This window comes from Pavona decussata, unplaced genomic scaffold (genome assembly GCF_977016875.1).
Source record: "Pavona decussata unplaced genomic scaffold, jaPavDecu1.1 SCAFFOLD_232, whole genome shotgun sequence".
Classification (NCBI taxonomy): domain Eukaryota; kingdom Metazoa; phylum Cnidaria; class Anthozoa; order Scleractinia; family Agariciidae; genus Pavona; species Pavona decussata.
Genome location: NW_028145637.1, coordinates 1,607,501 through 1,631,629, shown reverse-complemented (window position 1 = coordinate 1,631,629; position 24,129 = coordinate 1,607,501). Strand labels below are relative to the sequence as shown.

General features: G+C 37.6%; 1 protein-coding gene, 1 long non-coding RNA gene and 1 pseudogene across 3 annotated transcripts in view; 2 read left to right on the top strand and 1 right to left on the bottom strand.

The window, feature by feature from the left end:
• LOC146458685 (uncharacterized) overlaps positions 1-20,783 on the bottom strand; it is a 33,837-nt gene extending 13,054 nt beyond the window's left edge. For both annotated transcript variants that reach the window (XM_085090429.1, XM_085090428.1), the window contains exons 1-7: positions 20,347-20,783; positions 17,416-17,502; positions 16,472-16,546; positions 13,428-13,540; positions 3,761-3,805; positions 1,483-1,573; positions 7-58 (exon numbers count right to left, since the gene is read on the bottom strand). In XM_085090429.1, coding sequence (XP_084946555.1) covers positions 7-58; positions 1,483-1,573; positions 3,761-3,805; positions 13,428-13,540; positions 16,472-16,546; positions 17,416-17,502; positions 20,347-20,562 — 679 coding nt within the window. In that variant the 5' untranslated portion in view covers positions 20,563-20,783. The remainder of the gene's footprint in view (positions 1-6; positions 59-1,482; positions 1,574-3,760; positions 3,806-13,427; positions 13,541-16,471; positions 16,547-17,415; positions 17,503-20,346) is intronic.
• On the top strand, positions 3,816-10,601 carry LOC146458687 (uncharacterized; annotated as a pseudogene).
• LOC146458686 (uncharacterized) lies at positions 17,504-18,893 on the top strand. Its single transcript, XR_014858151.1, has 2 exons — positions 17,504-17,619; positions 18,615-18,893. It is a non-coding gene; the product is annotated as an uncharacterized LOC146458686 (long non-coding RNA).
• Positions 20,784-24,129: the final 3,346 nt, after the last annotated feature.

The following is a 24,129-nucleotide window of genomic DNA, read 5'->3' as shown; positions in this document are numbered from 1 at the left end:
CAGTACCTTTTAGTGTTTCATAAACGGAAAAATTCAAGCCAATGTATGGAGCAATTCCCTGTGTGAAGACAAACATTGTTAGTAATTGTAGACAGCTGTGAATAATGAGGACAAACTATTGCACACGAAAAATGAACTCACTTTAGAAGAACAACATAAAAATGTATACAATGTATAAACATTGTTTTGTTGTTATCACATGTAATACCCACTGCTCTTTGATGACAGCTGTTAAGTAATTTACTGATAGACAACTCTTGCTTTTTGGGGGTAAAGACAATGGATTAAACTGAGCCGGAAACTGAATCTTACTGTGGGGCTAAAATGACATGGCTGGTGTTTGTAGGTGATATAATATAAGCTCCAATTGACTAATTCCTGGAAAGGCTTCTTCCATAAGGGTTTAATGGCTGATAATAAAGTCTGGCAATAAATGTTTGTGTAGGTTTAGAAAAAAGTTGTCCATCTCTTGAGATTCTAATTAAAGACGTTTTTGAGAAACATTTTAAAATAAAAAATAGCGATATTAGAAACGAACAACATTTCGCCGGCCTCATGACAGCACTGTCAAGTTCAATATCTTAACTGTTCAAACAGTCTTGACTAATAGTTATTTAAAATGATGGTTTTAGACACAGAAGTTCCAACTGAATGAACTCTTCTAATTTTATAGAGTGAAAAAAAAAAAAAGCCAAAAAGGCTGGTACTTTAACCATGCACACATGACATATCAATGATCGGAAAAATTGAACAACAGCACCCCCATTAATTTTTATGGCCGACTGTCGGTAAACAGTTGGTCGACAAGCGGCCGACAGTTGGGCAATAAACGACCGACATGTCACCGACAGATGACCAACAGTTGGTAATGCGTCGGTTACCTGCCGGTGACATGTCGGCAAGTTGGTGGCGGGCTTTGATTTGTTGCCGTTAAGACTATTGCTAAGGAAGCCCGATTTTGCCTTTCACTCTGCAATGAAAATCTGCAATTTTAGAATTGTTCAATATAAATAATGTAACTCTAAATGTTAAAGATATTCCTCAGAAATCAACCAAGTAACAGAGCTTAATTCACTCAAAAGAGTAGACTGACTTTTGTCCATGATGATCAGTAAAACAGATCGAACTTTGGCTGTGAAGTTTTCTGAATACAATGGTGCATCCCAGAAAGGACCATTTGCCTTGGTAAAAATGAAGTGTCTTAAAAATGACCAAACTTCGTTTTGAATGTGCCTTCCCTTTGAAGAGTAAAACGAACTACAAAAGTTATAATTATCAGTGTTCCTAAGAATGATTTTGGGATTGTTTTGCTTAGTTGCACTTTGGCTCTAGTTAATATTCTAGTATAAATTATATCTTATATTCCAAGCTTCAGTTGCAAAGTCCCTTGTGAGCTTCGGGACTGGGGAATGTGTATGAAAAGAGCTTAGTTTACATCTCCGCACGCGGTTGTTGATATGATGTGTTCAGTTAGCATCTTACCATCACTGTAGGTGATAGTCCCTTGTGAAGACAACCGCTAAAAATCCCTCCTTCATCTTTTAAAATGGTTCGGAAGGCATGGAGAATATTTCTGTAAATAACATATTAGACAATAAAATAATCAAATTTTCTATCATTGAAACTTATCATTATTTTGCTGCAAGTTATTATTATAACGGAACAAAATTATGATAGTTATCAAAGCTCAACATTCATCAAGAAACCTAAGGAAGCCCGTGACAGACGATTTCTCAATCTAGAAAATATCCTTATCATACCACGGGCGGTATCTTGGAATTCCGAGGGGTAAGGGGGGGGGGGGGTGGGGGATGGGATTCATTCCGAACATTAAAGAATGTATAGAACAAAAGATTCTTGCAGTTCAAATCCCGTTTAAGCCCCAATTTTTTTTCAGTTTTTTTTTTGGCAACACTCTGCGAGAATATTTTCACCTATATAAATCTTTCATGTAATATGTCAAAAACGAGGGCGAGTGCTTTATCACGGGTTCCAAATACCGAGAAACCTGTTTCGAGGTATTTGGAACCCGTGATAAAGCACGAAGCCCGAGTTTTTGACATGTCTTCTCAAATGAAACAATAAGAAATTAATCTCATTAAAATGCAAATGTTTGATCTCAGATGAAAAACATGTTTCATCTCAGATGAAAACCTGGTGGTGTTTCATCTGGTGTTTCATTGGGGTATCAAGATTCATCCACCTGAACGAAATGGAGGTCATTTATTGGCTTTTGACTGCATGAATAATTAATGAGTTTGAGAACAGCAGTGCATAAACATGTTTCATATGTATTCATATTCATTTATTCTTCAGGGGTATATTATGATTTGAGAACATGACCAGCTCCCGGTTGCTTTGATAGCTCAGTTGATAGACCACTGCACCGGTCACAGTCTGGTTGCATAGATAACTGCGAGAATTAATTTTTTAACTCGTGAATGCGTGCATGCGCAATGAAGGAGTTATCCCTATGGTTGGCTTTTCACTAGGTTGGTAGGTGGTTAACTTTCAGGCATGCGCAGTGAATGAGTGATCGTAATGTAGCGGAAATCCACTCTGGCGCTGGTCGAAATTAGCGAATTTTGCGTTTTCGGGAGAAAAAATACACCTCTTGGAAACTGTGGATCGAAAGAGAAACTTCTAAAGGATGCTCGACAGTTTCAAAAGCAGAAATCAAGCATAAGCGGCGAAGAAATTGTTCTTTGATTTGTGGTTTTATTAACCCGATGGTCGGGCGGATCTCAAATCAACATCTGCGGAGTTCCTTGGTAATGTTCCAGTGTTTCTAGGAATACAACACACAAATAATTACAGGTTTGATTGTAAATTTATTCTGAAATACTACTTGATCGATTTTTCGTATTCCAAACAGTTCTTGCAAAATGTTTGAAAAACGTGCTCGGATAAATTCGCCTCAAAATTGACTTCAAATCGCTTGCAAGTCGCTTCGCGGCGAAAATTATACGCTTTTGCTTCTAGGCCTGCAAAAAACCCATCTGAATTAACTTTTTATTTAGGAAAGCTTTTTGTGTGTTTTTCTATTTTTCTTGATGAAACGCGTCAACTCGGCGTAATCTTGTGTAAACAAACACATGTCCTCGCAACTAACGGATGAAAAGCCGAAATAGAATTCATTCCGGGTCCAGTTTCGGAGTGATAAGATCGATACAACAGAAAAATTGTACACACTGAAAATTTGACATATTTTTATATTTACGTCCACTTGGATAAAGCCAAAATAGCAACTTTAGCAAGGTTAAAACCTTCTCCCGATGTTATAAAACGCGACAAAAGCCGTCGTTTGAACGTAGACAGGAATATTACCATGCTGAAAACAGCAAGATTTAAGAGTGCGTTCGATTGACCCTATTCCGGAATAAGAATACATTCCGGATTATTCCAGAATAGCCATTCCATCCTTTCGTCAATAAAACGATTATTCCGTTTCTGGAATAATGCCCGCGACATAACACGCAGACAGCGGTTTTCCGAAGGAAAATACAAATTTCCGTAACATCGTGAACAGCAACATGGCGGCGACATTGAAGGTCATTGTTGCAGGTTTTGCAACTTTTGTTGAAGAATTTCTCGAGGAGGAGGACCCAGGAATAAATAATCTTACTCCAGCTTTATTAGACTGGAAAATTGCATTGGAATATCTGCCCCGTCATTTAAATTGAATAATTTCAAGAATGTGAAATGCCAAACTGTGTGGGTATGACATAAACTATGCAATTTATGTTCAGGAGTCTGGTACCTGTATCTTTTTTCTATGCCATCTCCTTGAGCTGCTAATCTTGTCCTGAAATAACATGAAAAAAGTCAGATTGAACGCAAAGTACAAATTTTGAAAGTATCGCATAGTTTTGCGGTATCCATTTCCTATGAACTAATTTACAATATGTAAAACATTTATATTTACTGCACCTGAAACAAACCGTTTACATGTACAGCATTATCAACGATGTAATGCATGTCTAATTTGCCGAGGTCATGGCACAGCTTCACTTCTAAAAATAATATCATTCAGGAAAATTAATTCAGATTCTTTGGCAACTAAATATTCAAAGGTGCTACCATATACTGGCAGGATTATGAAAGGTTTCATAAATGGATGGTAGAAGAGAAAGTAAAAATGATTTCCCACAGCAAGATGAATTGACTGTGAAATTAACCATGCCCGTAACCACTAATTAACCATTCTCCGTTCTCTTCGGTTACCATTTGTCTGTAAGGATTCTAGTGCAGCTGAAGGCCGTCAGCAGTGGCATCCTGCAATACACTCATCTTCTTGAGAATAATGCATTATCAAGTCAGTGGCACAGGATAAGGCAGACAAATCATAGTTCTCCCAACAGGATGTCATACCTATGACCTTAATATTAGGCTCAGATGCTCCACCACAGAGCCACATGAGACTCATGGGAGTTAGTCCATCAAACTAGGTTCATGTGACAAACATCCTGCATACTGCATACTGATTTGAATGTCGATGTGTGGTATACGTGTATGCACAATGAATCAATGCGATGATATGCTTTGAGCCTGGCAAATAAATGAGCGTGTTCAGTCAATGACGCAGGCATTATACTCGGTAAAAAGAAATCCCACTTCTTTTGCATCATGGAGAATTTCTAGTCGGTAAAAAGAAATCCCCCTTCTTTTGCATCATGGAGAATTTCTAGTCGTGACCGTTCCGACTTTTGCAATATTTGTGGGGCAGTTTTCACTTCCCTGGCGGTACTTGGGCCTTCTCCAACAGTTCATAATGAACTCAGCAACATTACGCTTTCCCTGTTCTTTCAGCTGATTAGGATAAGCCAGTAGTTTGGTTCTACTTTCGCTTTCTTTTATGACAGGTACAGTGCAGTAGTTGTAGTGGTGGTACTCCACCTTGTTTTCCTACCAACTACAGCAAGCTAAGGTTATCCTCATAACTATCCCCAGAGGAACACAACATTTTTCACAAATCGGTTCATTTTCTTGTGTGACATATTTCCACACAAACTGTCATAATTATGCTGTACATTTAAATAATGCACTGATATGAATATGCCCCCGTTCAACTTTAAGGTTTTTTTTTACAGCTATGTAACCACCTTTTGTAACAATCGAGTTTGATGGCCATGTGATAGTGCCATCCACCACTTTCATGGGGTTCTCTGCAACAAGCCGACTTTGACACTAGTTTCAGTAAACAAGGCAACAACTGCCTCTGCAAATGAAATCGTGTAGCAAACCCTTCTCTAAATTCACTTGGCTGCAAGTCACAAGGTACAGTTGTCATGCCACCCGTTTGCTTATCTTACTTAGGGGTTCTTGGATACCTCAATCACGCTTTCATCGCCACCACCAGAAGAACAGTTGATTTAGTGGGCAGTCAGTAAACAGCAAGACATACAAGGCCACTGGGCGGGTGATTCACGGCCTTTCAAATCACAACAATCATTTTTGCAAAACACTGATTATAACTTTTGGATAACCCAGACAGGACGTAAACAATAATGCTTCTATACGTCAGCTGAAAGAAAGAGTCGACATGTTCACAAGTACACTTGACATTGCGGGGCGCCTAGAATTGCTTCGAAATCTACTACCAAACATAGCATTACGGGTTTCTCCTAAGTACATCAAGGACCTCACAAATGACATTAACAAAAACACAGTTCAGTATTCCACATAACACCGCAAAAGATTGAGGATTTTTTTACATTACATGCCATCCCACAACGCTACTGAGTCTGATAGACAAAGATACTTAAAGTAGCTGCCCCTGCAATCTCCTTGCCTCTGAATGGGCTCATAACTACCTGCATTGATCGATACAGGTGCTTTCCCTTGAGCATGAAAATCTGTGCAAGTTACACCTTTTTACAAGGCCAAGGGAAGCAGGGACGACAAGAACAATAAACGCTCAATCTCTGCGCTCCCTTTCCTCTCGGAAATTTTTGAAAAGCATATCCACCAAGCCCTATACAGCTATGTGGAAAATAATAATTTGTTATACAATTTGCAGTCCGGGTTCCGAAAGTCACATTACATTCGACACAAACAGCGCTCATTTGTTTTGCAGATCAGTTATTATCAGACCATTTCAGTGGACTTGTATTTGTCGACTGCAAGAAGGCCTTTGACTTAATTGATCATCACATCCTCTTGTCAAAGCCTGAGGCACATGGTGTAGCATCTAAGGACCTCTTGCTTTAAAGGACTTTTTTTAAGGGTAGAAGGCAATCAGATATCATAGATGGAGTGCAGTCAGATTACAGGCTGATCACACACGAAGTTCCGCAAGGGTCGATCCTGGGGCCACTATTAGGGAGATTAAGCAGCGCGACGGCAACGGCAACGAAAACGTCACATGAAAATATAACTTTATTTCATTTGTGCTACTTTGCGATTATTTCAACTCGCTCAACTTTTACAAAAGTGGCGAACTATTTAGGAACCAAATTGGTAGGAGTGGCGTACAAGTTAAGAAAGAAAATGAAAAATTCACCGCCGTGTGTTCACGTTCTCCACAAAACCTTGAATCTGGCCATTTCACGTTGTTGTTTTGCAGAGGACGTCAAATAAATGTACCCAAATGTAAAACGCAAGTGCAGAACGATTGTTTTTGCTTATTAAACCTATTAGAGAGATTAAGCTTTGCGTTTACGGCTAACGCCAAACGGGAAACGTCAAGCCGCTGTTTGTTCTAAAGTTTCTCGTACTCACTTCTCTCTTTTTCGTGTTTGTTCGATAGCTGTCGCCGACTCGGTAGAGATAAGCTTAAACCAAAAAAGCTTCATTGTCTTTCATCAAAGAGAAAATTTTAGCCTGGCGTTTGCCTTAAAAGCGATGCTAAATCTCTCTATTGTTTTGCGGCGTTGTCGTTGCCGTCGCCGTCGTCGTTGCTTAAGCTCCCTATTATCTACTGTCTTTGTTATTGATCTTCCCCACTTAGTTTCCGAGTCAACTGCCAACTCAACTGTGTTCGGTTCCTAATACCAACTTGTAAGACTTGTAAGAAGTGGGATATACACAATGGCAAATCTCAAAAGACCGGAAAACAAACTTGCGGGTAATGTAAGTGAAAACTTCAAGAACCTTGAATTACGTTTTAGCGATTACTGTATTAAAGCCGGCTACCGCGACCCCGCTTAGGATCTTCTCACGGAGCGAGCCGCCCACTACAAAAGTCCTCTGCTGGAAATTTCAGCTTTACACTCTGCACTCCCAGATGAAGCTCTTTAGGTAATGAGATACACCATTGAACCTCAAATCCCATATGAAGACAAAAGATAACCGCTGGGTTTGGATGTACAAACTACGATCCCACTACACGGACACTACAGGCATGTCACTTTCGACCGACCGATTCAAATTCTGGACATCTTCCCAAAGCTCCCACGAGTCCATCCAAGAGTGGGAAGTAAAGGTGAGGCACGCGGGCAACCTACGTAGCTGCGGGGAGCTAAGTGATGAACTTTCGAAGAGACAATTTATGCTTGGCCTGAATGAGGTCAACATGAGCCGAACCAAGTAGCTTAAAACACATGTAAAGCCTGACAATTCTTAGTAGACTATGAGCGATGTGGTTGCAGAAGCAAGAGCCATAAGGTCCACCAAGCAGACAAAGAAGCTTATCACTGACGCGACAAAAGGAATCGATGAAGAGGTCTACTGGACTATCCTCAAACACAGCCAGATGAAACTCCGAAGGAAATTGGGCCCTTTTTTTTTTGGTGCAGTGACAGGTGCGGTCCACATCTGTGGAGAGTATATCCTGCCAAAGGAAACACATGCACCAACCGTGGTGGTAATGATTACTTTGCCAGAGTTTGCTTGGAAGACTGCAAGCATCAAGGTCCCAGGAACCGATTAAACAGGAAACCACAGTCAAGAGACCAGTAAAGCGGACAGCGGCGTGACCCACGTGCGAAAGCAACCATCTGATCAAGAGACATTTATTACACCGACATGTACGCTACACAAGAGGAGCAACATGAATTACCTCCTGATCAACCTTATGGCTACACACACTCAATGGAAGCACAGGTACACAGCATTGCTACACTAGGGCAGTCCAAACGATACTTTACCGACCTTTCTCATTCCACAACGGGCTCGTCCTTCAAGCCAGTCAGGTTCCAAATAGTCTCTGCAGCAACCTCCAATACTATGTAAGTCGGCACGCTGCAGTCGCTTTTCCCGACTGCAGTCATCACACGGTCCCCACACCTCTTATGCCCTTACGGAAACTCCAAAGCACTCTATCGTATTGGTCAGGTAGATCTACTATGCGAAAGAAACAACAAGTATGACACAATCGTCTTTCAAGTCCTGCCAGTCTCCTGCAATGGGAACAAGCCAGCGTTTTGGCCAGGAATGCAAAAGTCCATTCAAGACATGTGTGATGTACCAAAACAACCTATGAAATCTGTACCAATACCCACCTGGCCATGGCAGATAGTCAGTAAGTCAAGGTCTCTGTGAGATTGAAAAGCAAAGCCACCTAGTCACTGTGTGCCACGGGATGGGATGGAGGTCGACAAACTAGAAGACACCCTTTCTTCAACAGTCATTGAGATAACAAAAGGTCACTTCGCAATATATGGTGTTTTAGCCATCTGCCACATACCCTCGATTTTTTTTTTTTCAATTGATGTAACTTGTTTAATGTCACGACTCGAAAGGAAACTCAAATAAGGAGGTTACAAATTTAAAACCTGCTCTGTGTCATGGTGGCGAGCTCAGTTTGATGAATGGAAACCACAACAATGTCTGGGATTAATTTGCCACGAGAGTGGCCTTAAAGAAACAAAATAACAAAATCATCCATCCGTTCACTGAATAAAGTGTTAACAAAAAAGACCACCATTCATCAACGGTGGGGACAGAGTTGATGACCGCACAGCAGCCAACTTTACCTGCAAAAAGAAAACTACATGCCTCTTTCCAAGTTACTCAAAAGTTCATCCAGTTGTTTTGCCTTGTGAACCCACTGCTAAATGCATTGTACATTTCAATAAGCTTTGGCAACCAATTCTCTTCAAGTTTTCTTTTCCCCATATATAAGCACCGGGATAGTACTCTTGGCTGTGCTTCTTTTTAAAGGGAGGGGTTTAGGGTTCTGCGTCCGTACATGAATCAAAATTCTTTTCGCTTTTGCTCGCTCTGACTCAAGCCTGTTTAATTTAATTCGTTGAGTATAAACCATTCGGAAGGGAATAGGTAACTCGGGTGGTGATTTTTTCATATGATTGCGTTATTTCGCATGCAAATAACTGTGAACACATCAACCATGGAATAAATCCTACGGGCCAACGCTAAATTCAATATCGACATTATGAGAACAATCCACTAGCATTTTCTGTGAATTTTAGTCATCAGTCATTTTGCTTGGACTAATTATAGAATGTAATTACTGAAGTACATGAGAGTGGGATTTTTAACGCCATAAAGTGTATAAGAAAGAGAAAAAAGTATTTAGATTCATGCACATGCGCTGATATGTGAACCCTTCCTTTAGAGACAAACAATGTAGCTGGTGAGACAGCATAAGTAGGGAGAGAAAAAAGCCTGGCCTTCTACGTAGAAGTTTTCACCAAATTGATGGCTTGCATGTGAGAAAAAACAAATTATGAACTTCTTTTATAGAATAATTATGTCTTCATAATATTTTGGACGTTTTTATTACAAATGCCCAGTTAAAATTTGGCAAAATTAGCTGCGAGAAGTTGGTTGTACACTATGACCGAAAACAAAAGCGTTTTTGTCCCAGGTCTATTAACGACCAATAAACAGGAAATGGTTTGAATTTAAAAGTACCGGCAGCGATATTTTGGGAATTAACCTCATCGTTGGAACTTTGTACTTCAGTCGAATGATCTTTCTACCGCGGTTACTGAGTTCTACAACGTTTAATTACCCCTGCCTTTGGGGACTTTTTTCCCCAAGAAGTATGTTAAGATCTAATCTAACGACCCTGCTTTTACAACAAATGTTTCCCCTCTTGTTAACAAGCTCATCAGTATTATCAGGGCCGTACATGGCGAGGAAAATAGGCTCCCGCCAGGAAAACTCAATTTCTTTTCTAACATAGTGTTTGAATTTGCTGAGCTTTTACTTGTAGCGATATTGATCCAAAATCACAAGAAAATCGACTAATTAATTTAAAAAAATCTTCCTTCAATGTGAATTCAAAATCGTTAAGCCAGTACAAGTTTTCTTATAAAAATAATGATTCATGTAATTTGGGCTACCTGTGGTTTAAAATTTGGCGTGTAAATAAAGACTGACAAGCCTACGCGACTCCCTGGCGCGTGTTTTAGCTTTTTTATCTTAGCTTAATTCATATTTAAATCTAGCTTATACGAGTTTTTCAGAGCTAAATTGGTTTTTAAAGGCCTGTGTAAGTACGACCTTGCAATGAGTACAACTTTACAATGAACACATGGGTAAGAGGTGATGATGTCTCCCTTCAGAAGTTCTGAATATCAAAACCGGAAAAACAACAATCGTATGTCTATCAACATACCAACAGAGAGTGCCACACCAACTGTTGACTTAATAGAGGCCAGCGTATTGCATGTAAAAAATTCGTCAACTCACGTCAAGAAGCCGTTCTGTTAGCCTCCCACGCAGTCGTTTTTAGGGGAATCGTATTACCTTACGAGTCCCCTAAAAACGACTGCGTGGCAGGCTACCGTTCTGTGCGATGGGTGTAACAAATGGTACTATAGATACAAAACAACTTGATAATAGGATGGGTACGAAACGACTAAATTGGCTGGGTACGAATTGTCTGAGTAGGAGTCGTCCGTGGATACGAAACGACTGGTAAGCTTCTGATGCGTGTATATTTCAGATATGTTGTATTTCGATTTTATACTGACGTAAAAATCTACTATTGAAACCTCGTAAAGAGCGTCATACTGAGACAAAACTGTTACCGTTATTGTGCATCGTAACTTATCCCCGGCTTGCGTCGATGTTCAGTGAATCTCGTCGGAAGACTGTAAGGTCTGAAAGAACTGATGAATCCTTTTAACTTGAGTTGTATGTATGACACGAAGTCTGCTAATGTGGGATAGATATCAGTGCTTGTTTTGTCTGATTAAGCACCACAGTATGGCTCTTCTTTATCGAAGGTGGATCGTTTGCAAACATAACCTCGCAGCAACAGCTAGTTGAACGCGAAATCCAAACATCTAATTCCGGAGAACAAAAATTCACAAAAAACAGCTAGTCAAACACGAAAAGACAAACGTGACTCTTTGAAGTTCAAGAGAGAACAACGTGACCCTTTGCACGAGCAAAAACAAACCTGTCAGAAGTCCCCGAGACCGGGCCGAGGAAAAAGACGTCAGAACCACGTTTCCCAGCCGAGCGATGCCCCTGCAAAATTCTAGCGGGGAGGACATTTTGGTGTCCTTTCAGGAATTTTTGGAATGTAAAATCGTCCTGGCTTAGTGCCACAGGACATGCAAAAAACAGCACAGGTTATCCAACAACAGATTAGGATCATCCTTTTACTTTGCCCTTAGTTAAAAGGGACCACAGTTGTCATTTCAATGTTTTGTAACTTAGTCTTGTACACATGTTAAAACACGTATTTCCCTTTTTTTTTAATGTTTCTTAATAAATTATTTTTATTCAACCTGAACTTTATAATCCATCACCTCTTCTAGTGGTCTCCACATCTAAGGCAGTCAGAGGGCCAATAATTTAAATTAACCAATCAGATCGCTCTTTTGCCGGGGCGGTCCAATATTTTCCAAGAGTAAGCTGGGTATTGCCTGAATGATCCAGCATTGTTCGCGACAGGGCTGGTTAAAATTTTTAATAAACCAGCTCTATCAAAGCGACTAAGAAGACTGACTCGCCCTGTCATGTTTGGTAGCTGCTTCTTCCCACCGATCAACCTTGTAATGCCAATTTCAGTTGCCATTTACTTGAGTTTCCACATGCCATACAAGCTATTCATTGAAGACATTAATTTTTCTGGTGTTAAAGCAGTCCACTTTGTTATAATTTTTCTTTCCTTGTTGAAAGACTTTGGTGGAATCAAAGGTTTTTACATTTGAGGGAAGTGAGTTTAATGAAAATGGAAGGACTTTAAGTTGGCTTATTTGACAGTTTTGACAGTTCCTGTCATGTCTGATAGATTTTTTACTGAAAATATAATCTAATTAATCTAATAGGTTCAATTAAAAGTAAGTCAAACTGATTCCTGCACTGTTATGGCTTATCCTGATGTTCTTTTAGTATAAAAAATCCTTATACTTGCTGAAACACTTGGTAGGCCTTAATTCAAGCAGTATCAGGTCAGTTTTTGTTCTTTACATCTCCCCTTTTTTCCTACAAAATGGTATGTTTATGAAATATATTACATGTAATTAACGAAGCTTGCTCAGGACCATACTGGGAGGATATTGGCCCTTGTCTTTTTTTGTCAGACCTTGCTATGCTCAGTCCATACTGTCAAGGCCTTGGATCAATATTTTCCCATCACAGCCCTCACGCCTGGTCAATATATTATTATAATTATCATTACTTAATTATTATTATTATTATAATTATTGTCTTTATCATTATTATTATCATTATCATTATTATTATTATTATTATTATTATTATTATTATTATTATTATTATTATTATTATTATTAGAGGATCAAGAACACTTAGAAGAGCAATTAGAAGCAATGCTCAAGAAGCGGACTTTGAATTAGATAGATGCCTCGCCAAAATCTAGGTCCTATAATTTTTACACATACTTTTTCTTGTTTCTTTTTACATAATATAGTTTGTTTTATATTAGGTAAAAATCAACACATGAATAATACTATAATAAATTGTAACTTGATGAGATTTGTTTTTTTTCCTTTTTGTTCAAAAAAATTGTGCTTACAAATAGTCTCTTTTTTAATCAAAAAGAATAATTGTAAATAGGTTTTAATAGCTCTTTTCTCTACTTTTAACCTGTAAATAACATTTTACTTCGAATATTTTAATAAAGAGATTATATTTTTATTTAATTTAAGAAATTTTATTATTATTATTATTATTATTATTATTATTATTATCATTATCATTATCATCATCATCATTATTATTATTATTATTATTATTATTATTATCATCATCATACAAAATACAAAAATGTAAAATTCTTTATAGGGCAGCTATGGGATGTGCAGTTCTGAGAAATACATGTGCACATTGGACAGTACCCGAGTGGAATGCTTGACCTGTTTCGATTCTAACCATAACTAAAAGGAACAATTTCTGCTTTCATCATTTATCTTGTCAAATTTGCTCCATAATCATACTGTCTTGTGAGTAAACAAAGCTAAGTACTGCTATGCTGTCATCACACTTATGATTGCAGACCAAATTCAAGTTCTGTGACTCAGTCCTACATTTTAATAACTGACCTCACTAAATCCAGTGGATAGGTAGCAATAACTGACATTGTTCCAGCCAATCCACCGGCCAAAAGTCGTCTAATAGGAGTCTGAGATTGAAGATCTTCAGATATCTTGAGGAGCTACAGAGAATAATGAAATTTATAGCAACAAATACTTATTTATATTTATAAGCAAGCATTTGGATATGCAACAGGGGAGGAGGACAACAACTCATAACTAGACGATAATGTGACTTATTGAACTCATTAACTCAGGAAGACTAGGTTTAACTGAAGTTAAAGATAATCATAAATGGATGGTTGTTAACTATTTCTTAATGAACCTCAAATTTCCCTTGGGACTAATTAATCAGTTAGTAGTTATCAGGGAAACACTAATCATTTAAGTAATGTTTAAAACACAAGCAGCAGAATTTTATCGGGATTTAAAACCACAAGGCACAGCAGAGTGGTTTTAGACCCAATAAAACAGGTGCTGGGAGTTTTTTGAATGGCTTCAAAAACATCCCTGGAAAAGCGTGTCAAGAGATGCTTTAGTGAATGTTGGAAATCATCGTAGGAGAAAAACATAAAACACTGCATACTAATAAGGAGGAGGTTTTATTGACCATTTGATAGGTCAATGGAATTATGAATTATTAATGAGTCTTTGAAGAGTAAGTCTGAAAATTTCACAGATGTTTGTCCAGAAAGAATATTTTTACGTGCCACCACGCAGTTACCTCTAACATTTCCTGCATTCACATATTAACCAAATAAAATTAATAAAAAACTCTTTGTTATTTTGAAACATGCGACTCACAAACATGGCCATTGTGACAAATATAAAAGTGCCCTTTCAAGCAGTATCAGTCGATTTTTGATAACAATTAAATTATTGGTTACAATATATAATTACTATTCTATAATCATAACAGCCTCTAGCTATTGTCGTTTGTCTATGTAAAACGCCAAGATAATTTATTGCCTACCACTGAGAACAACTCACAAGACATAGATGTAAAAATCAGATAGGCTTATATGGACATAATTTCTGGATAAGACTGCCTCCTCTAACAGGGATAGTGGGTTAAAGAATTTTCATACAGATGTACAATAAACAGTGTAAAACTTGCATTTTACTGGAGTTGTGATAAGAGTACAACTGCAGGCATCACTGAGTGTTGTGACCGTGCCAGCATGCATGATCAGAGTCTAAAGTCCAGCCAGTGTGACTGGTCAACAAAGTTCTGCAAACTGTTTTGATGAGTAGCAGAAAAACATAGCAAAAATGTTTGCAAGAAAGTAAAAAATCCAATGCCAACTGTTGCAAGTGACCTCAACCAGGTTAAAAAAGCTGCTTAGTCAGAACTTTGTTATGATCTGAAGCGGAAAATACAATTTTGCCCAACTATGTAATCAATAGAAGTTGGTAATTGGCAGGTAAGTGATCAAAAATTACATTGAACCGACTCACATCTTGTTAGTAATATTTTGGGGTCAGAAATTCCTTTTGGAATAAAGGTGTTTTTTTTGGGGGGGAAAATTGTTTGTGGAATTCTTTCAGATCATACTCTAATACATTGTAATATTTAGAGGATCACAATTATTGTGTGTGTGTGTAGTAGTATACATAGTCTGGAAATTTGCTTGAAAGTTTTTGACACAGCACACTAGTGAAGTGTTCCTGGCTCATGATTGGTCATTGCATGAATTAAACATTTCAATAGATTTCATTTTTTCATGGGTCTACACTCTGATAACACAGAAAATGAGAAAACATAGTACAAATGTACGAACATTAGTCACACTACTCCTTGTCAGCTTGTACCATATTTCTTTGTTCTCACTAAAGTTTTAACATCATCAGATTAAGAGGATCACAGTTGCATGTGTGCAGTACAGTCTAGATATCTGCTGAAAAGTTTCTGACTAAGCTAAGTCAACATGCACTTGCCTTAAAAGGTTTCTTGGTAATATTTGTATAAAACAAAATTAGATTTCATTTCGTCTTGGGTATATATGTACTCTGATAACACACAGAGGAAGTCAAAATGTGGTAAACTAAGAACACCAGTCACACTTGTCTTATCACCTATGGCTTGAGCATGCATCTGGCTTTGTTCTCACCACACTTTTATGTCATCTGTACATTATCAGAGTACAAATGCATGGCAAAATGGAATCTGTTAAATTATGTTCTGTCATTACTTTAGTCAGTTTCAATCCAGGGGGGGGTACTCCAAATTTCAAGTGACAGGGATGATCGAAGGATTTTTGGGGTTTGAAATTTTGCGATTCTGGGATTTATTTGGGTACACTCCATGTGATGTAGGAAAATTTGGCGAATATTTTTTTGGGTGGCTTGATTTAAGGTTACCGTATACTTTCAGAGGTGACTCCTGTTTTTAGCCAATTTAATTTGTTCCTCAGTTTCCAGACCCAAAGCACTAAAAGAAGTGTCTGCATTTTGTCATATTCAATCGCAGTGAAAAGTTACAGAACATTTTCAAAATAGGATAAAAAATATGTGGTGATCATAAAAAATCGCTCTCGGAGAAAAAATATTTTGAAAGAAAAATTCACAGACACGTTTTTTGTTGTTTATATGTTAAACTAGCTACTGTCCAAATTTGAAGGCAAACCAACAAATTCTTTTGAGTTTTATCTCTTGAGATGGTATGATGAAGAAACAAACACAGACATTCAATTTCTGATGTTTTTATTTTATGTGTTACAGTATATTGTTTAATGCTTTTTGAAATTTTTAAGGCTGGGAAATCTGGCATGGGATTTTTGGGGGGTAAATTTTGGTCCAGGGAGTTTTTTGGTTTTGTTGGAAACCCCAGGGGTTTTTTAGGTTTTGATTTTTGCCCCCATTTGATTATCCCCATCACTTGAAATCCATAGTGCCTCCCCCAACCCCCCAGGGTCTCAATAGCATATATACCACATGTTGGAAATGCATCACAAGTGACTGAAAAGTGATTGAGAGAGAGGTGAAAGCTTACAAGTACATTGCTAAATTGTTCATGGTTCTTTCATGTTTTCTTGTCACTAATTAGTATTCACCTTTTTGAATTCTTCATAAGCAGCAAACTGCACTGCAGAGTATGGAATGATCCTAAGAACATTTGTGCCATTCCCCTATGAGGATATAATCACATGTATGAGACCGAAAAAAAATGTTTTGTTTATAGTGGAAATTGACTTAGCTACCCAAAGCTAGTTTACATGCAGGCATTCCACTCAGAAATAACACAAAACAAATAAATTATTAATCAAATTGACATAACATGTTAAAATTCCAACTGGCAAGAAGCAAAAAAAAGCTGGCCATTTACAAGCATGGCTGAGATGAGACTTTAACCCAGGACCTCCAGATTTCAAGTCCAGCATCTTAACTGCTGGGCCACGACCCCTCCTTGATACCGTATGTGAACGTTTTTCATTTGTTCACCACATTGATGACTACATGAACATTACAGTGCCAAGAAAATTCTTAAGATAGCTTATAACCCTGTGCTTGAGGATTTTAGCAACCATTGAGAGGATGTTATGGTCCACTGCAGTGGACAAGATGCTATGCGGGATTTTTGGTGGTTTTGAAGCCACAGAACAATAAACCAAACATTTATGACACCTGAGGATCCACCATCCAATCCATACATCATGACAAAGTGAAGTGACACAACTACCCACATACTACTAATGCAAGCAACAGGAACTCTGCAATTCAAACATGTACAACATACTGGGTACTGAAGCTGACAAGTGCCTGGATTGTTGAAACCTCTGTCAACAACATCACACACAAACTAGATGTACCGTGTATGATCATACAACAGGGATCTTGATTATTGAATTCCTGGTGCTTTGGGTTCTGGGTTATACGCAACTTTTAGCAGAACTTCATGTACCTGGACAAGCAATTATTATTGATACATATAGTTTATTACAAAAGTAGAATATTAATAAGAAACAAATGACTTTTTTATTGAATATTGAATATCTACCTTGAAATAGCCTCTCAGTCCTTCTTCTTTGCCAATTTTTATCAAAGTCGCACCAACCCCTGAGAATTTAGGATTCTTCACTTGAATCTTAGACAAAAAAAATTAAGCTCAGTGTCAGCTGAAAAATATGGTAAAGGTTTATTAATTTGGGTTTACTTATTTTGGGAATAATTGGCAAGTTAAAAGAAGAGGGTCCCCAATAGGGTTCTTTAATTCCGCCATCCCGGACAAGATTTTACCTCAATCCCGTAATCCCGACCGCTGTTTTAGCTCAATCCCGATCCCGGTCAGTCGGTCACACTGCAAATCTGAGCACTGATCTTAGCACTGGTCTTTGGTCACCGAGAAATTAGCTGTTAAATTATTTCTTCTATTTCTTTCCACCGTAACAACGACATCATTCATTTAACTCACAATTTCAAAGCTTCCCGCAAATCACATGAGTCAATAAGTCAGTTAGCAATTTCTTTTTAGAGCTCGTTCTTTTCCTTTTTTTTTCCCTTTTTTCTCTCAATTGAATGTTGAGGACTACCTTTCTTATCATGTGTTTTCTTGGAAAACTGTTTAGTTTGGGATAATGGCCATCAAAGCGTGAAGAGCATTGCTCACGTACCACAACATAGGACTGCAACAGATATTTGAAAAGGTGACAGGCCCAACACAACTCCTGCTGGTTGCTTAATGTACCTTAGACTTCTAAGTACGTTTCTGAGAGATTTTCCTTTTCGATCAAAATGTGGTGAAATTTCTCTGTTGACCTTTTGATTTTGATCATGAGGGAAACTACTCAAATTTACCGAATAGAGATTTTCTTATCATTCGGAGCCGCTTGAATTAATTCCTTTATGCCGTTATGTACGCTAGCACTGTGGCATTTGTTTAGGCCTATCCGGCTCAAGTTAACTGCAAGGTCTCAGGGAGCACTGAAGAAATTTTATCTCTAAAGACATAGCAACCGTAAATTTCTTTTCTCGTCCAGGATGCTGACAACTAGATTTTCACTGTACGTTTTCGACACAGAACTTCCCCGATCTCGTTTCTTTAGAGTAACATTTCCCGCATCCTGCTTCAGAAAATAGTCAATTCCCGCGTCCTGTCCCTAATTCTAATCCCAAATATCGTTGCTCTTTTCTGCTAAAATCCCGAATCCCGAAAAACCTGTTGGGGACCCTCAAAGAAAACATGCATACAGAAACAAGGGCATTTTGATCCCTTGGTGGATATCAACATAATTAAGGGCATTCAAGAAAGGAGATGAAGAGTCACTTTTCCCCTTTCTTTCTGGTCTTTAACACTACATTGTAGATAAAAATATTTTATGAAACCACTCAATATTTGATACATGTACCTCCTGGAAGACAAGCAAATTGTTCAAAAAGACTAAGTCTTCCAAAAGGTAAACCTCCATCTGGTCAGTGGATGTCTGAAGTTAAAAATTAATGTAACTGCCCATGAAAATAGTTAAAATATCCTTGTTTTTAAAATAAAACCTTAGCTCCCAGAAAACAATTTTGGATCAAAGTTTCAAACAAGTAAGCTCAAGCTTAGTCTTAAGCTTTGTGGCATCTTTCTGAGCTAGCTCTTTGCAGGTGGCTTTTTGGCAAGACATTGCAATCAAATTGCCTTGTCTTAAGCTGTTACATGTAGTTGGGAATAATTTCCAACTAGCATTTTTGAAATTATGTCCTGAAAGATAAACCTTCATTAAGTGAGAGAAATAGAAAATTTAAATGATCCCAGGAGGGTGATTTGTTCAAAATGAAATGTGAGTGTCAACAAAAATTCCTCAAAATTTATGTGCTGGAATGTAAGAACTTAATATCAGATTGAATGGTGAGTAGTTGCAGACATCCAATCTTTGCTCTGTTAAAAGTAATTATTTCCATCATCATGCATCTTAAATAACAGATATGGATACATGGATGCATAAAAAGAAAATATGGTGCCGCGTAAGTGCGGCTTGGTCATTTCATGATTATGTAAATAAAACTGCAATATTTTTTTCTTAAACGTGAAAAAACTAGATGAAGAAGTAATTGATATTGGGAGAGAGTTTCAGAATTTGGGACCTTGGTAAAGGACTGTAAATTGCTTAAGATTTGTTCAACAAGAATGCAATCGATTGTTACGAACATCAATTTTATCAGTTACATAGAGACCAGCTAGCCCTGTGTTAGGGGCTGTTTACATTGAGGGAGGAAGATCCGAGAAGGTGGATCATCCTAGCGCCATATGTTTTCTGTATTCAGTTTACATGCTAAAAGTTGTACTTGGCCCTAGTGCTAGGATATTCCTAGAGACAGGATCTTCCTAGCTGAGAGATAAGAAGATCCTAGTACTAGGAAGATCCTAGCGCCATGTAAACTACCTTCGCTCAGAAGATCCTAGTACTAAGAACTAAAAAGAACAAAATGACGGCAGCTGAGCGTCCAGCTTCTAAAGGCCAACAATTTTTCTTCTTTTCTTTCTCCTCTTGGTAACCACGGCGACCGAAATTTCTGCATGTAAACCAAATGAAAAGTTGTTTCGCCTTCTAGGATCTTCCGAGTGCTAGGATCTTTCTCCCTCCATGTAAACAGCCCCTTAAACGATGTACTTGTTTCAAATTGTAATCTCAAACTAGTCATTTTTTTATTATGACTTCTCTGACTTGCGCTTTCTCTTTATTTTTAAAAATCATGATTTCTAAGCAATAAAAAGGCTCCCATTTTACACTTGAAAGAGACTGGATTTTCGAAAAAAATATCCGCAAACAAGGCTAAAACCAGCATTTGAGATTTCAAAATTTTCTAGTGGGTGCATGTCCCCAGTCCCCCCTAGAGGCCCGATCGCAACACTATTAACCTTTTCTCTCCTGAAAGTCTGCCTACGGCCTGTATTTGGTATTTTTCACTTCAGGTTTGATTATTGAGCACTGTTTTACAGGCGTACCTGCAGAAGTATCTTGACTCTTTCCAATGGCGAAACACATGTCCTGGAGACGGCACCTGCCACTCCCCCAGCGATAACATGTTTCAGTTGCTTGTTTCCTGGAAAGACAGCCTTGGTTGGTTTCGCCCGCGTGCGATCTTCTCCCAGGTGTTGTGTCACGGAATTTGGTTCATGAATTTCCTTTTCATCTCCCTGGACTGAATCTTTTAAACCCATATTTACCTACTTTAACTTTCATCTTCAATCCTAGGTCCACAAATTAAAGAAAAAGCTCATTTTCGGCTAGGCATATCGCTTGGACAAATCAGAATGTTAGCCCGCTTTATTTATCCCACAATGCATTCGTACCATTCGTATTCGTACCAATCTCGTACCCAGAGTCCTCAGGCTTTTTGGTCAGCGGGGCGGCGCCAGGAGAGACTCTGGGATAATGGAATTTCTTATCCCAGAAAACGTGGGATTCCGGTCTTTGTGCGCATGCTTAAGATTAAAACGGAAGTCAAATGCCCCAAAATGGCAGCCGTGTTACTGTTATTGGGCCTGAAGGTTTTATCGGGCCTTGAAAGTGTACGAGAAAGCCAAAATTGATTCTTACACGCGATCAAAAGGAACTGGATTTTTTCCCGTAAGAGCGGATCAAAGCAACTGGATTTTTTTTCATGTAAGAGCGAGCGAAAGGTGGACTTGATTCGCCGTTGCTACAACAGACAAGTAACATATTTCTTTATTACTGTTTATACTTACAAATAAAAAGGAACCATCACCTCTCATCTCATAGAACCGAGCAGCTGACTGTGTCTTGAATTTATGTTCAAATTACCTTCTCCCCTTCTATGTCCAAATGGAATTCAATGAACATATGTTACCATTTGACAATAATTTAAATCACCTCTTAATATTAGTAATATTTACTGTTGTAAATTAAGTTTTTTTTGTCTCAAAAATTTCTAGTTTTATTAGACTGAATTGTGTGCACGCTTTTCTTAAAGTGAATTTAAGAATTCATGTGTTCGAATGCAAGCTTTAGTACAATAATATTTCAACATCAGCATATTTAAATAATACATGCCATGAATTCAAGAGCAGTTTTGAATTTATTTTTTCTGAATAAACATTCCTTTTGCCTAGCTTTTGGCAAAACTGGTAGAGAGTGCTCACACCTTGCATGCTTCTAGTGCTGTAGAGTTGCTCCCAGGTATACTTAAATAATGTATCTAGAAATAAAATAAAGTAGTTATTATAAAAGAAATTGGATAATTGTGCCAACAGGATTTGAAAATAAGGATAGTGAGTTGTGTTGAGGGTTAATTTGTTAGTTATTCTGCCTAACCACAGAGTAATAATTATATATGAGAACTGTACGGAGAGTGGTAATCATGCCATCTCTCATCAGTAAATTGGTTGTAATGTGATTGTTGAGAGACTGTTGATATAATTTCTGACTATGGTATTTCATTTAGCCAGTCAATTTCTCTACCGTGCATATAATCTCCTTAGTCTGTTCTTGTATACATGTAATCAAGATAAACCAATTTAAAACTATCTTATGTGAGATCTCTTATAAATATTTGGGTGCAGTGTAGGAAGCACAGAGAAGGGGTCAATAGATTGGGGAAATTTTGTTTATATTATAAATTGACATAATTTTGGTGGGGCCTGAATTCATCTGGTTGTGGAGTGTACACTTGAAATAAGAGGTGAGTCAGATAGCTCAGATGCTGACACACCATTACCTAATGTATTCTGATTGATTAGGGTACATTACTGGTAAATTGATAATTTCTGAAGGATTTGCCATTTCATTTGAGTACTGGATGGTGATGTGATAGGTGTCACACATTTAATTGACTTCAGGCAAGGGAAGTATTATACTCAACCAACACTCTGCAGCTGAATAGTATAATATAATCTCTTCTCTGATCTTGCAGCTCTTGCTTTGACGACAGATAATTACTATTGTCAAACTCCCCAATATCCTGAATGATTGGCACTGTGTTGTGAGACATTTGCTGAACTGTGTCAATTATACAGCACTTGTGGGAATTTGTGGTCCCTTGACAATAATGTTAGCTAAAAACTAAATTAACTGAAAATTGTGAAACGTCACTCTTAGTTCAAGCCCTTCCTGGGCTCTGATTGTCTATTAGGCCACAATCTAAGTCAAGCCTAGTGAGCTGCATTGATCAAAGGTCTAGAACAATAGAAACACACATTCAAAATAATAATTCAAAATCATATAGATTTGTCATACCATAAGTTACAAAACTGTATCTAAAGATGTTTAAAATTTCTTTTAAGCTGATTAGCAGAATAAACAATAAGGCTAGTGATGTTTCTTTAACCCATAAAATAGATTGAATAGTAATTTATTTATTTATTTATTTATTTATTTTTTTGGTGTGTGTGTGTGTGTGTGTGTGGGGGGGGGGGGGGGGGGTCTAACAAGCATTGACTGTAAAACTTTATGTTTCATCTATGATCACTCTATAATTAACAGTTTTGTTAACAAATTATACTTAAAAATTCTACATACTTGATGAGATAATGGTTACACATAATTTTATTAGTTACCCCTTAACAGGGAAGGGGAAGGGAGTAAAGAACCCATCGGAATCCTTGGAATGTTCAACATATATATTTTATAGACTTGTCATTCTTTAGTAAATATTGAATGTCGTTTTTTTGCAAGCTAGTATTGTAGTGTCTGAAACGGTTTTTTCTTTTGTTTGATTATCAGTGCAAAATAACAATAAACGATATGATTCACTGAAAAGTATAATTTTTATGCTTAAACCTGCTGGCTACCACAAATTTCTTGCTAATATTTACTAGCAATAATAATTACATGACAGAATATTACATGAAGAAATAATAGAAGGGGTTGTTTTCACCAAATTATTCAGTAAAATTCATCCACTGCCAAAATAATTATGTTAGTAAATTTGCCAATAATTTTATTACAAGTGGAGTGTTTGATATGGATATAATTGTGATGAAAGTGGTCACTTTCTGCACAAGGCTGTGCAAGCATTATCTGCAGGTCATATGCCACACAAACTTAGGGTACTTGGCTACCATGTTATGTACAACAGGTACACTTGCAGTAGAATGAAATCGAACAGGGGCCTTCTCCTGTATCTCCTCAATAATGGCATCCCATGCGAATTGAACCCTTGAAGGGAAGACCTGGTAATCTTCCTTAAAACATATAACACAGAAAGTCACAGCACCGCTCATCTAATTTTTTTTAAACAACTGGTACTTTAGACATGATTTCACACTTTGCAACTGCATAATTGCTTTGGCCTCTAAACAGGAATATTTTTCTGCAAGGGAACCCACAGTTTTCTTGTCTCATACTTCTTCAATGGAGTATTTGCATGTTTTGTCAGATGAAGGGAAAAATAATATTTTTAAAAAGTTAGATTATTTTTACTTACATATATTAATGTACAGCACATAAACAGAGTACAGTTAAACTATCATTACCTTCACATTTTTGCTTTCTTTATACTAAAGTCAGTGTACATTAATATTATTTGTTTAGTTATATAAAAACTCCAAGCAATATATTATGTAAATAACTATTGAATATTTTTAAGATTGAGCCTCATGGTTTCTTTTATTGAGCCTCCACTCCACTACTTGAGTTTTTTTATTTATTTGTCTGTGTACGTGTGTGAAATAAATAAATGTAAAGGTTTTAAGGTACTTCTGCATTTCGAAGTCCAGCTTCAGGCTTCAGTATTATCTACACCTGTTTTTTGACTGATGAAGTTGAGT